This window comes from Oryx dammah, unplaced genomic scaffold (genome assembly GCF_014754425.2).
Source record: "Oryx dammah isolate SB20612 unplaced genomic scaffold, SCBI_Odam_1.1 HiC_scaffold_5, whole genome shotgun sequence".
In the NCBI taxonomy this organism is placed as follows: Eukaryota; Metazoa; Chordata; class Mammalia; order Artiodactyla; family Bovidae; genus Oryx; species Oryx dammah.
The window spans coordinates 88,287,765-88,302,439 of record NW_024070189.1 but is presented as its reverse complement, the minus strand read 5'-3'; the positions used below and the strand labels follow the sequence as shown (position 1 = coordinate 88,302,439).

General features: G+C 53.7%; 1 protein-coding gene across 10 annotated transcripts in view; it reads left to right on the top strand.

Moving 5' to 3' along the window:
* The first annotated feature begins 3,453 nt into the window (after positions 1–3,453).
* DOT1L (DOT1 like histone lysine methyltransferase) overlaps positions 3,454–14,675 on the top strand; it is a 51,826-nt gene continuing 40,604 nt past the window's right edge. For 9 of the 10 annotated variants that reach the window (XM_040241851.1, XM_040241852.1, XM_040241856.1 and 6 more), the window contains exons 1-2: positions 3,454–3,770; positions 13,809–13,852. In XM_040241851.1, coding sequence (XP_040097785.1) covers positions 3,690–3,770; positions 13,809–13,852 — 125 coding nt within the window. In that variant the 5' untranslated portion in view covers positions 3,454–3,689. The remainder of the gene's footprint in view (positions 3,771–13,808; positions 13,853–14,675) is intronic. The other variant, XM_040241853.1, reaches the window with a different exon arrangement.

Sequence of the window (14,675 nt, the reverse complement as noted above, 5' to 3'; positions counted from 1 at the left end):
CCATGGAGTGCAGCCAGCCAGGCTCCTCTGTCTATGGGATTCTCCAGGCAAGAATACTTGAATGGGTTCAGTTCAGTTCAGTTCAGCCGCTCAGTTGTGTCCGACTCTTTGCGACCCCATGAATCGCAGCACGCCAGGTCTCCCTGTCCATCACCATTTCCCAGAGTTCGCTCAGACTCACGACCATCGAGTCCGTGATGCCACCCAGCCATCTCATCCTCTGTGGTCCCCTTCTCCTCCTGCCCCCAATCCCTCCCAGCATCAGAGTCTTTTCCAATGAGTCAACTCTTCGCAGGAGGTGGCCAAAGTACTGGAGCTTCAGCTTTAGCATCATTCCTTCCAAAGAAATCCCAGGGTTGATCTCCTTCAGAATGGACTGGTTGGATCTCTTTGCAGTCCAAGGGACGCTCAAGAGTGTTCTCCAACACCACAGTTCAAAAGCATCAATTCTTCGACGCTCAACCTTCTTCACAGTCTAACTCTCACATCCATACATGACCACAGGAAAAACCGTAGCCTTGACTAGACGGACCTTAGTTGACAAAGTAATGTCTCTGCTTTTGAATATACTATCTAGGTTGGTCATAACTTTTTCCCAAGGAGTAAGCGTCTTTTAATTTCGTGGCTGCAGTCACCATCTGCAGTGATTTTGGAGCCCAAAAAATAAAGTCTGACACTGTTTCCACTGTTTCCCATCTATTTCTTTTTTTTCCCCATCTATTTCCCATGAAGTGATGGGACCGGATGCCATGAGCTTCGTTTTCTGAATGTTGAGCTTTAATCCATCTTTTTCGCTCTCCTCTTTCACTTTCATCAAGAGGCTTTTTAGTTCCTCTTCACTTTCTGCCATAAGGGTGGTGTCATCTGCATATCTGAGGTTATTGATATTTCTCCCGGTAATCTTGATTCCAGCTTCTGTTTCTTCCAGTCCAGCGTTTCTCATGATGTACTCTGCATAGAAGTTAAATAAGCAGGGTGACAATGTACGGCCTTGACGTACTCCTTTTCCTGTTTGGAACCAGTCTGTTGTTCCATGTCCAGTTCCAACTGTTGCTTCCTGACCTGCATACAATTTTCTCAAGAGGCAGGTCAGGTGGTCTGGTATTCCCATCTCTCTCAGAATTTTCCACAGTTTATTGTGATCCACACAGTCAAAGTCTTTGGCATAGTCAATAAAGCAGAAATAGATGTTTTTCTGGAACTCTTGCTTTTTCCATGATCCAGCGGATGTCAGCAATTTGATCTCTGGTTCCTCTGCCTTTTCTAAAACCAGCTTGAACATCAGGGAGTTCACGGTTCACGTATTGCTGAAGCCTGGCTTGTAGAATTTTGAGCATTATTTTACTAGCATGTGAGATGAGTGCAATTGTGCGGTAGTTTGAGCATTCTTTGGCATTGCCTTTCTTTGGGATTGGAATGAAAACTGACCTTTTCCAGTCCTGTGGCCACTGCTTAGTTTTCCAGATTTGCTGGCATATTGAGTGCAGCACTTTCATAGCATCATCTTTCAGGATTTGAAACAGCTCAACTGGAATTCCATCACTTCCACTAGCTTTGTTCGTAGTGATCCTTTCTAAGGCCCACTTGACTTCACATTCCAAGATGTCTGGCTCTAGATTAGTGATCACATCATCATGATTATCTGGGTTGTGAAGATCTTTTTTGTACAGTTCTTCTGTGTATTCTTGCCACCTCTTCTTAATATCTTCTGCTTCTGTGAGGTCCATACCATTTCTGTCCTTTATCGAGCCCATCTTTGCATGAAATGTTCCCTTGGTATCTCTAATTTTCTTGAAGAGATCTCTAGTCTTTCCCATTCTGTTGTTTTCCTCTATGTCTTTGCATTGATCACTGAGGAAGGCTTTCTTATCTCTTTTTGCTATTCTTTGGAACTCTGCATTCAGATGCTTATATCTTTCCTTTTCTCCTTTGCTTTTCACTTCTCTTCTTTTCACAGCTATTTGTAAGGCCTCCCCAGACAGCCATTTTGCTTTTTTGCATTTCTTTTCCATGGGGATGGTCTTGATCCCTGTCTCCTGTACAATGTCACGAACCTCCGTCCATAGTTCATCAGGCACTCTATCTATCAGATCTAGTCCCTTAAATCTATTTCTCACTTCCACTGTATAATCATAAAGGATTTGATTTAGGTCATACCTGAATGGTCTAGTGGTTTTCCCTACTTTCTTCAATTTAAGTCTGAATTTGGCAATAAGGAGCCAGCCCCACCACTTAATGGCAAATAAATTGGGGAAAATGGAAGCAGTGACAAATTTCATTTTCTCGGGCTGCAAAATCACTGTAGGCTTCCCAGGTGGCTCAGTGGTAAAGAATTCGCCTGCCAGGGCAGGAGACACAGGAGATGCGTGTTTGATCACTGAATTGAGAAGATCCCCTGGAGGAGGAAATGGAAACCCACTCCAGTATTCTTGCTGGGAAATCCCATGGACAGAGGAGTCTGGTGGGGTCTGTCCACGGAGTCGCAAAGAGTTGGACATGACTGAGCACACACACACACACACACAAAATCACTTCCGATGGTGACTGCAGCCACGAAATTAAAAGATCCTTGCTCCTTGGAAGGAAACTATGACAAAACTAGACAGCTTATTAAGAAACAGAGACATCACTTTGCCAACAAAGGTCCATATAGTCAAAGCTATGTTTTTTCCAGTAGTCATGTATGGATGTGAGATTTGGACCATAAAGAAGGCCAAGCACCAAAGAATTGATGCTTTTGAACTGTGGTGCTGAAGACTCTTGAGAATCCCTCCAGACTGCAAAGACATCACCAGTCAATCCCAAAAGAAATCAACCCTGAATATTCACTGGAAGGACTGATGCTGAAGCTGAAGCTCTAATACTTCGGCTATCTGATGGGAAAAGCGACCCTGACGCTGAGAAAGATTGAGGGCAAAGGAGAAGGGGGTGGCAGAGGATGAGAGAATTAGATATCATCACTGATTCAATTCACTGATATAAATTTGAGCAAATTTGGGGGCATATTGGAGTATACAGGAACCTGGCATGCTGCAGTCCATGGGGTCACAAAAAATGGATACAACTTATCGACTGAACAACAACAGGCTAAATATATGGCATTCTTGTGACCGAAGCTGGGACTCTACCGGTCACCTTTAATGAGAAATTATACTTTTATTATTGGGGGGGGTTGTTCCTGTCTGCCAAGAGCGGGTTTCGAACCCTCCATCCCAGGCCTTGCGGGGTCTCCCCGGGTTCCCGCTTGGGGCTGGTGCGGGCAACCGAGGGCAACCGAGGACGTGCGTGCGTGCGTGCGTGCGTGCGTGGGAGCGGGAGAGCCCACAGGGCGGGCCGGCGGGGTGGGGCGCGCGAGGCGCGGCGGGCGGGGCAGCGGGAGCGCACCGCCTCCTCGCGCCAGGCCCCCCCGCGCGCGCGCCGCGAGTGGTTCAGCCCGGCCCCCGGCTCATTGTGCTCGTCTCACGCCGGCCCAAGATGGCGGCGGCGCTGGAGGCCCCGGGCCTGTGACCACAAAGAGGGAGACGGGGGCTGGACGGGAGCGCGGTGGCGGCGGCTGAGGCCCAGGCCAGGCCCCCTCCCCTCAGCCTCCCGCCCGCCCTCCTCCGGCCGTCCGCCCCGCCCCCGCCGGCGGGGCCCCGCCCCTCCCCCAACCGCCCGACTAGCATGGTGCGGCGGCCGAGCGCGCCGACATGGGGGAGAAGCTGGAGCTGAGGCTCAAGTCGCCCGTGGGGGCTGAGCCCGCCGTCTACCCGTGGCCGCTGCCGGTCTACGTGAGTGCCGCCCCGCTTTTCCCCAACCCTCTCTCCCCAGACCCTAGCCCCCTACTCCCCGGTGAGCTTGGTGGGGGGCCCACCGAGAAACGGAGCGACTCGAGCGCCCAACCTTCCCTGGGACCCCCCATTCCCGCCCCGCCGGATTCCCGGCGGCCGTTTCCAATCCCCGCGCGCAGGGTGGGCAGCGGGGAACCCGGGCCGGCCGAGGGCGCAAACTGGGCCGCGGGGACCCTGCGCCTCCGAGGGGCGCCCGAGCCGGGCTACCGTTGGTCCTGCGGGGCTGGGGACCGCCGTTCCCCGGGCCTGGACGGCCGGCGGGCTTGCCTTTCCGTACTTTATGATTTGACGTGTAGGATTTCTCTTTGGTGGTAGTTTATTCTTGGCGCTGTCACCGTGCTCAGCTTTTTTATTTTTGAGGACACTCTTTCCTCCTCCTTTCCAGTTGTTAATTTTGTAAATTAGGCATTTGTCTAATTTTGAGTGGCAGGACTGGCTAGAGCTTTGGAAAGGAAGCGTCCTGTTCCCGGATCTTGAGTGGGTGGGCTGGCCGGACCCTTGGCAAGGACGCGTCATGTTCCCTAGTTTGAGTGGGTGGGCTGGCCGGACCCTTGGTAAGGAGGCGTCCTGTTCCCTAATTTGAGTGGGTGGGCTGGCCAGACCCTTGGAAAGGAGGCGTTCTGTTCCCTGATCTTGTGTGGCCTTTGGAAAATGACAGGCCGAACGGAAATTTACACAGGCGTCCGGGTGATTCCAGACATGCAGGGCGCGGGGTGGGCGCCCCGGCTCCTGTCCCCGGTGGCGGCGTGGGTGCGCGTGTCCGTGTCCCAGCGACCGCGCTCGGGCTGGGCAGCGCGCCTTCGGGAGGGAAAGCACAGCGGGCGCGGTGGGCGGGCGCCTTTGGGGCGCCCTTTCGCGCGCTCGGCTTGCGGGGGCACCGGCCTCCACGGGACCCGACGGGGAAGCCCGCGCGCCCCGCCCCTCGCGCGGGCTCCGTGTGTGTCAGTTTTTGGAAACTGTCGCGGCCAGGGGCGGGGTCGGGACGCTGGGACCGCCCAGGAGCCGACGTTGGCTTCTGGCCCTGGTGCTCCGCGGTTCTCCGAGGTCGGAGGCTTTCCAGCCCGCCGAGCGCACCGGCGTTTTCTATTTTTGCGCTTCCTGCGCCCGGAGGCGCGGCTGAGCCCGGGCTCTGGCTTTTCCGGTTGGGTAGCTCTGTGTCGCCCTGGCGTGCGGCCTGAGCAGTGGGCAGGGCGGGGAGACGACCCAGGGGACGTAAACTGAAAGTGGGGAGAACGTTCAAAACTCCAGTTGATCCACCTGCCTCCCTCTCTGCCCCTGTTACTGCACTCGTCTTGTACCAGTACGTTGGCCCATACATTTTTCAAAATGTAATTTGTTTATCCTCAGTAGAGATGAAGTGTGGTTCACTTGTGGCTCATAGTTCTAGAGCATTTGACAGATCATTGCAGTCAGGCAGCAGAACAATCCCATCAAACCATCTGCTGCCCTTTGCCATCAACTCGCCTCTCGCTTCCTGGCCACCAGTCTCATCTCAGTCCCTAAGGTTTTGGCTTTTCTGGGAAGTCAAGTAAATGGGGTCAACAATGTGTAGCTTTTTGGTTCGGGCTGCTTGGCTCAGCAAAATGTATGTGAGATTCATGCCCGTTGTTGAGGGTGTGAGTAGTCACTCCTTTTCCCTGCTATGCAGTTTTGAGAGATCAGGAATAGAGCTGCTAAACAGCCCAGGGCAGGTGAACTTGGATTTTCACCTCACTTGGGGGAACACTCTGGGAGTCAGACTGGGGTCTGTGCTGAATGTCTGTTTAACAACATTCCTGCATCTTGGAAATTGGTATTTTTCCAAAATTGGTATTTTGAGTATCAGGAGAATCTAGAAATCCACTGTGACCCAGCACTGAAGCACCTGAAACTAAGATGAAGGTTCACCTGGAGATGGTCCCATTGTTGCCATCACTATCTTATTTTCAGGGCAGAGCAAGGCCACAGAGGTCTGTTCAGTTCAGTTCAGTTTCTTAGTCATGTCCGACTCTTTGTGACCCCATGGACTGCAGGGCTCCAGGCCTCCCTGTCCATCACCAACTCCCGGAGTTTACTCAAACTCATGTCCATTGAGTTGGTGATGCCATCCAACCACCTCATCCTTTGTCATCCCCTTCTCCTGCCTTCAATCTTTCCCAGCATCAGAGTCTTTTCAAATGAGTCAGCTCTTCGTATCAGATAGCCAGAGTACTGGAGTTTCAGCTTCAACATCAGTCCTTCCAATGAATATTCAGGATTGATTTCCTTTAGGATGGACTGGTTGGATCTCCTTGCCATCCAAGGGACTCTTAAGTCTTCTCCAACACCACAATTCAAAAGCATCAATTCTTCAGCACTCAGCTCTCTTTATAATAAAGTCCAAGTCTCACATCCATACATGACTACTGGAAAAACCATAGCCTTGACTAGACGGACTTTTGTTGGCAAAGTAATGTCTCTGCTTTTTAATATGCTGTCTAGGTTGGTCATAACTTTGCTTCCAAAGAGTAAGCATCTTTTAATTTCATGGCTGCGGTCACCATCTGCAGTGATTTTGGAGCCCCAAAAAATAAAGTCTGCCACTGTTTCCTCATCTATTTGCCATGAAGTGATGGGACCAGATGCCATGATCTTAGTTTTCTGAATGTTAAGCTTTAAGCCAACTTTTTCACTCTCTTTCACTTTCATCAAGAGGCTTTTTAGTTCCTCTTCACTTTCTGCCATAAGGGTGGTGTCATCTGCATATCTGAGGTTATTGATATTTCTCCCGGCAATCTTGATTCCAGCTTGTGCTTCTTCCGTTCCAGCGTTTCTCATGATGTACTCTGCATATAAGTTAAATAAGCAGGATGACAATATACAGAGGTCTGTAACCTTTGCCAGTAAGACATCGTGTGTGTCCAGGTCCCAGCGGGAGCTGGCTTTCCAGTGGTGGGCGGGTCTGAACTAGAGTGTCTTTCCCTTGCTGGCAGGACCTCACTTGGCAGGGTTCGGGGTGTGCGCCCTGGCTGGGCGCTCCATCTGAGGTCAGCAGCCATTCCTGGGGTGGCGGTCCCAAGACCAGGCAGTGGGGTGGGGGGGCGTGCCATGGTCAGCAAGCTGCAACCTTCCTAAAGCAGTGCAGTGACGTCTGCTCCCCTCCCGTGTCCCCACTGGGAGATTTTGCTTTCTCACAGGAAGTGAGGGGGCAGAACTTTATTATAAGAGTTCATATTTTATGATGACTCGATGATGAGTACATTAAGAAAATGGGCCACTTCCAGGAGCATAGCCTTTCCAAAGGTCAGATTACTCATGTGACCACACATTGGAAATGACTGAGCTTGCTTGTTCATTCATTCATTCATTCATTCATCCCAGCACCTCCTGGATATCTCCAGTGTTCCAGGGGGAGCGGGGCACAGTGCACAGCGTTCTTGCCCTCAGTAAACTTATGAATGAGGGTCGGTGGGCGGTCTGTAAACACAGAGGTGCAATGGAGGTGTGCCCTGTCCTGGAGGGTGGGGCTGAAGGAGGATGAGTGGCTTTTCCAAAGAGAGGGCACCCACAGGAGGAAGTGCAAACAGCCACAGTCTTCCACATGCGGAAATGTCCAGCCTCCGAAACGGGTTTTTGTGCAGTTGACAAATAAGAGGGCGTGGTGCAGGGCGAGTTTTGTTCCTTCTGTCACAGAGTTCCCGGATGTCCACTCGAAGTTTATGGCAGCGTTGCTAAAGCAGGATGGCCCTTCTCTTGGTAGAAAACTGGGTCTCAGCTCAGGAGGGAGCAGGTGCCTGGTGGCTGGGCCGGAGGTTGCGAGGGCGGGCAGTAGTCCTTCCCCTCGGTGACTCACGGAGGCTGTGGGTGTGGAGCAGCCTCGGTGTGACTGTCCCTGCCTGCCTCCGCGAGCGCACGAGTCTCTGATGAATGCTGAGCCGTCATGCCCCAGACTCGGCTGTGAGTAGTAGCTGAGGTGGGCGGCTGGCTGAGCCATCCCTCCCTATGACTCAGAAAATATTTTCTGCTCTGACCTCTTGTGTGCGTGAGTGAGTGCTGACTAATCTGAGCTCAGGTGGAAGTCAGGTTAACCCTCTGACGGCTCTCGGTGGGTGAGGTGACCAGTTTAGAGAGTATGGAGTCATCGGAAACGCCTGGTACCCCGCATGTGGCTCTCAGCTTCTGTACCCTGGTCCCTGACATCCAGGTGTCCTGGAGTAGGCAGGCCGAGTACTCTGTTCCTGGTGGAAGGAGCCAGCGGCACTGGAACCTGGGGGGTTCACTAGGGAGGAGGGGGCGGAGCTGTGGGCCACCTGCCCCAGTCTTCCTCTGGGAGCCCTGTCCTTTTTTCTTAAAGTTTTTGTTTTGAGATTATCATAGATTCTTGTACAGTTGTAAGAATGAGACGGAGGCAGCCCGTTTTCTCTTCTCCCAGCTTCTCCTGATGGTGACCCCTTTCGAAGCTGCACGACGATGTAATTCTTTCACTGGCCTTGGTTCCTCAGGATATAGTGTTCCGGGGTCCCTGCAGGGTGTGACCAGCCGTGTCTGCCGGGGCCTGGGTCCTGGGCTCCGTGCTCGTCTCCCGAGAGACCCCTCTTGCCCCTCATTCTCTCTTCTTCTCAGTCGGTGCTTTCCCCGGTTTGCGCACCTGTCTCTCCACCGGGGGATAACAGTCCATTCCGTTCTCTTGCTCAGGGCTGCGCCTGGGAGCCTCTTTGGCTCCTTCTCTGTCGCTTCAAGCTGTCCTGCCCTTCCCACCACCAGGACTCGTGCCCCCGGCGCCTGTGGCGGTCCCGAGAATGTTCAGAGAGGACATGCCCGAGTCTGTCCGTGTCCTTTACAGCCTCCCTCGCTGCCCACCTGCCAGACCTCCCCTCCCAACCTGCATTTCTCTTTTCTTCCTTGACTCTTTTTCCACCCATGGTCACAGTCTCAGTGCCTAGCCCAGGGGTGATTAGCCCTGGGGCAGTGTTCCTTGGCACCCCTGTGTGGGACAGGGCCCTCTTCCAGCCGAGGCACGGCCCTGTGAGCTGGGTGGGGAGGTCCGAGGCTCCAGCATCATTGTGTATGACCCTGGATGGAGAAGCTGTCTCTGCTGGGCTTCAGTTTGAATCCCCTGAGTTAGTCGTGGGGTCCGTGGCTGAGGCATGGAAGGTGCATTAGCGTTATGCAGGGGGATGGGCGGCCCCTGGTGGAGGAATACTACCTCTGGAACTGCTGCTTCTTTGCTCCTCAGGGATAGCAAGGGTCAGGGGGCTTGGGATGGGACTCCTCAGAAGGATTTCTCCATTGCATGGCGGTGTTGGACCTGTTCACAGTGGATTATGTTTTTCCTGGTCTGTGAGCGGCTCCCCGTGGTCTGCTCTGGGCTTGCCCCGGGACTGAGCCAGGCTCCCACCGAGGGGCGGGGCTGGGCCCACACCTGGTTTGGGTGCAGCCAGGTGAAGAGGCAGGACATAGGAGGAGGGGCCTTGTCGGGTCTTGTGGTTTTTGTGTTTTTTTTAACAGCTTTTTCCTAAGCTGTACGCTTTTAGAAATTTTAGAGAGAGTGAGCCTATAATTTCAAGATACCTTAAAGAGCAAAATTTGAAGTGCCCTTCTTAGTAAATTTATTTAGAATCAAGTTTAAAACTCACCACCAGCAAATCATTTTCGTAGCCTATATGGCAACTGAACTTTCTATTTAATTTTTCAGCACTGCTTTATTATAAGACATAGGTTGCAAAAGATAATAAGCTATCTGTATTGTAAGCTGAACAGAATGAGAATCATAGAGTAGATTTGCAGCAATTTCTTCTGAGGGTAGCAAGAAAAATAGACATTTCAACTGTGTCTTTAGATTCAGTCAGGCTGATGGAAACAAATAGCCCCAGGTCATTCACCTTAAAACCTAAATAAAGAAACAAACAATTGGCCAACCAGAGGTGTAGAATTGGTATAGAATTTAAAGGCTCAAGAGACAGTTACAGGTTAACCTGGGGTATCCTCTAATGCACATTAATGAAATCTCCTTTATGTGTGGTTGGGAAGATCCCCTGGAGGAGGAAATGGCAACCCACTCTAGTATTTTTGCCAGAGAATCCCATGGACAGAGGAGCCTGACAGGCTACAGTCCATAGCGTTGCAAAATGTCAGACACTACTGAGCAACTAATACTTTTTTACTTTTATTTTGTCCAGATAACATTCATACCACACAGCTCACCTACCGCAGGTGTACAGTTTAACGGGTTTTACTGTACTGTATTCACAGAGTTGTGCAACCATCATATCTAATTCCAGGACATTTCATCCCTCAAAGGACCTGCATCCCCACCCCAGCCCCTGACCACCAGGAACCTACTCCCTGTGTCTGCGGATCGGCCTGCTCTGCACGTTTCCCACCAGTGGAATCACACCCTGTGTGTCCTTCTGTGTCTGCCTCTCTCACTGAGCATCGTGTCCTCAGGGTCTGCCCACGTGGTAGCGAGTGTCAGCTCTTCACCCCTTTGCAGGGCCAAGTGATGCTCCTGTGTGTGGAGGGACAAGTCGTGGGTCTTGAGGCCCCTGGAGAGGCACTCCTTTGGCCTTGGTTCTGGGGTGGCTGGCACCAGGTACCCTGGTGGGGCATTGACAGTGACCCCTGCTGGCGTGCTCAGAGCTACAGTGCTCAAGGTGAGGCTTGCCTGGACTTTCCAGACCTCGGGCTGGCAGCCATGCAGCCACTGGTTGCTCAGGGATCCTGGGTGAGTCCTTTTGCTGACTGGACCCCTGGAAGGGCCTCCTGTCCTTCCTGACCCTTGCCCTCTTTTCCCGTCACGGCCTTGGCCTTGGCCTCAGGCGAAGAGAGTTCTGGTGCTGAGCTTTTGATCATCCTCTTCTCCCATCACCCCAGAGTCCCTCCCCGACAGCCCCTCCATGTGGACCCCCACTGGCGCTACTCTGATCTGAAGACCTGTGGAGCATGAGAAGTGGCCAGAGCTGAGAGGCTGTGAGAACTTCCGAGTTATTCAGGTGGTCAGGGCAGCCACGGGAAGCTGGACAGGCCCTGCAGCAGCGTCACGAAGTCGGAGGAGGCATGTTGTCAACCATTCCCTCCTCTCTTTCTGGTGTTAGAGCTTAGGACAGCTTGAGTTCACCTCATCTCAGGGGAGACCATGCTCCAGGCCCCGTGTCTTCCCAGGGACCCCTGCAGGCCCTGCATGGGGAGGGTCCTGGACATGTCCTGGCTGCCTGGGGGCCCAGAGAGGGAGTGCGGTCCGCACCTGGGCACACTCCTGCCACATGGTGTGGGCTTCTGCACACGGGCATTCGTGGGGCCTTTCATGGTGCTCCTTGTTTTGTAAGGGGTCGCGGTGATGACTGGAATCAAATGTTTCTGGTTGTTAGTGCGTCTTCCTCTGGCTCTCAGACTTGTTCTTGCAGGCCGTGCTTCCTGCATATCAGCCTAAACCCAGGCCGTGTATCCGTTATCTGTGGTGTGTAACAAAACAGCCTGAAATTTAGCAACTTGAGTAACATACACTGGTGACCGCTCATGGTGTCTGAGGGCAGGAACCGGGAGCTGGCAGGCCAGGGAATCTGGTCAGGTGCCCATAGGAGGCTGATGGAGATGCTTCATCCAAATGCTGATGGGGCCAGAATCATGGCGCCCCACATGCTGCCTGAGACTCCCCAGTCCACGGGGCGAGTTCCCCTCAGAGTAAGCGTCTCAGCATTGGTGAAGAGGCCCAGACCGTCCCCTTCGTTCCGTGGCTGCCCCACGGCCCTGTGCACCGCTCGTGTGAGCTTGTCTCTGAGTGGACCCTTCAGGACAGCGTGGCGGCGTCTCTGCCTGTGTGCTGTGGGGGCCCGGGGATGCCTGCCAGGGCTGTGGGGACTTGACTTCCTGGATGTTGTTGATTTGTGAGCGTCCCAGAGACTCAGGATTTTCCTGCTGAGGTTGGAGGTGCTTTTAACAGTATATCACATCTACTCCCAGACATTTTGTTGTTATTAGTTTGTTTTTGCCACCTCAGTGACTTGGGGGATTTTAGCTCCCTGACCAGGGATTGAACCCGGGCCCTCAGCAGTGAGAGTGTAGACACCGCCAAGGAATTCCCTGTTACTGGCATTATTGAGGTGTAATTCCCACACCATGCGACTCATCTGCCCCGAACATGCTGTTCCCTGGTTTGTGCACTGGGTGCAGTCATCACTACTACTAATTTTAGAACCTTCCATCGCCCCCCGGAGAAACCCCATCTCCATCAACATTCCCCCCATTCTCCTGCCCCAGCCTCTGACAACCAGGAACCCACTCCCTGTGTCTCTGGATCATCCTGTTCTGCACATTTCCCATTTGTGGAATCACACCCTGTGTGTCCCTCTGTGTCTGCTTCTCTTACTGAGCGTCGTGTTCTCAGGGTCCGTCCACATGGCAGTGAGTGTCAGGGCTTCTTTTCGAGGCCGAGTGATGCTCCCATGCATGGAGGGACACATTTGTTTATTCATTCACCTGTCGGTGGTGGTTTGGGTGATTTCCAGTTTGGGGCTGTGGTTGTATGTACTCACTTCTTTTGGGCAGACACCCAGAGAAGAATAGCTGTGTCAAGTGGGGCCTTTTTCACCTTTTGGGGAGCTACCAGCTGCCCCCACCATTCTGACGTTTGCCGAAGGTGTTGGGGCCTGCCGCTCCCACCTGTGGTTCTTCCCCAAGGTGTTGGGTCAGCGGCGGTGATGCCGGGGCTCGAGCACGCCATGCCAGGAGCTGCTGGTCTGCAGGGCTGTCCAGTGTTGGTGCGCACGCACTCCACCTCCTGTCTGCCTTGTCTGAGTGATAGGAGTTCATTGAATGTTTACTGCTCCATCCTTGGAGGAGGTTTCCAAGGATGGAGGAAACAAAGTTGGAGGATATTCATGACAGAAGGTTGATTTTGTCCTTTGCCTTAAAAACTAAGGCTTTGGACAAAAGGTCACATATTGCAATTCTATTTACAAATGTCCAGAATAGGCAAGTGCATAGAGACAGAGAGTGGATTGGTATTTTCAGGGGCTAGAGGGAGGCCTGTCTGCTGATGGGGTGATGGAATGTTCTGGAACTAGACAGAGGTGCTGGTTGCACGACCCTGAGTATACTGACTCCACCACATTGCACACTCAAAGCGGGGTCTGTTCTGTGTGAGTTATACCTCAGTAGAGCTGCTGTTAAACACCGATGAGGCTAGGGCTGTGAAAGTGGTTCTGGAGCGCTGAGTTGGGTGGGGCCCTGTCCTGCGACCTGCCCTTGTGGCTGTTGTCCATTATGAAGCCGGGAAACGGTGGCCTGGGCTGAGAAGGGCGGTTGCTGTCCCAGGCAGGGCTGGTGGCTCTGGGTCTCTTACCTCACTTCTGGTTTTAGCCCGCGCTCTTCACGGCCCTCCTCACCCAGGTTGAAGTGAAAGTGTGGCCTCGAGTTACAGACATCCATGGGCGCACCCTCACTTGCATTTTTTGCCGCGCTGCACAGCATGTGAGGTCTTGGCTCCCTGACCAGGGATTGAACCCACACCCCTTGCACTGGCAGCATGGAGTCTGAACCACTGGAAGGCCTCTCTTGGTTTCTGCGGGGTCTCCAGTTCACTGGTCACCAAGACTGCAGGGAGCGGCCAGAGCGACCTGTGATGTGCCCGCTGGGAAGAGCAGCTGGGAGGGCACTGCTGTGACTGGGCAGGATGATGGCTGCTCACCCACTCCTGGCAGTGACAGGACCCTTGTTTCCCATTTTACAGATGGAAGCCGAGGGTCAGGGACTCAGCCAGGCTTGCGGCTGCCCGGCTGCAAGAGTGCCCAGGAGAGCCTTGGGGAAGGAGGGTTGGAAGTTAGACTCCGGCCCAGCCCTTTCCCTTCTCTGCTGCCTTCTGGGTGCCCCCAAGGCCGATGTGCCCCTTGTGGCGGGGACCCCAGTGCCATAGGTGGGGAAACGAGGTGGGAAGGCCTGGGGGCTAGAGTGCCTGCCTCCTCTGGTTGCCACCATCACCGAGGCTGGAGGGACGGCTCTAAACCCTGTCCCATTGTCTTTCAGGACAAACACCACGATGCTGCTCATGAAATCATCGAGACCATCAGGTGAGTGTGGCACCTGCTGGGGTGGGGCCTGGGGGTGGGGCCTCAGGTGGGCCCCCAGGGCCTAGCCGTGCACTCTCTTACTGCAGGCTCCTGGCCCTTGCTTTCAGCCCCCACATGTCAGCCTCCCTGTTCCTCCATGCTGGTCCACCTCAGCGTTGTTACCATGGAGAACCCGGGGAAACTGACTGGAGTCAGGGGTCAGGGGACCTGAGTATGACCCAGCACAGGGCCTGGTGCTTTGTGAGCTTCCTGTGGGCAGGGTTGGAACCCCCAGTGGCAGGTCCCCAGGCCCCCTCCCCTTCCCCTCATCACCTGCTTTCCTCTCCTGTCATGGGGGGTTGGGTTTGGGCTACTCCTCCCCATGTGAGCCTACCCCTTGTGGAGGGCAGGCGCCCGGCAGGCTGGCCTGGGCGGCTCCAGGAGGAGGGCCCCTGTGGTATTTCTGGTGGGCGTCCTCCTCACCCTGGACCTGAGGGTTTGTGTTGGCCTCCGGAGTGACCAAGGCTCGGTGTTCTGTGACCACTCTCCTGGCTCTGGCACCTCCCTCGTGCTATTATATCCTCTCAAATCTGCGGTGGCCAGGCTGGCAGTGCCCTGTGAAGGAGGCTTCGTCCTGCCCCTGGCAGCCAAGCAGCTCAGCCTCCTGAGCTTGTCTGCTTCACTCAGGGCCGAGCCGGGCCTCTGTGCAGGATTGTCCGGGAGACAGAGCAAAGTCTCGTGTGCATCTCACAGGGTGGGCCTGACTGGGGTGGTGCTGAGAATGTGGGATCTACTTTATTTAATGGTCTAGACCACAAACCAGTTGGTTGGTGGAGTAGTGCTA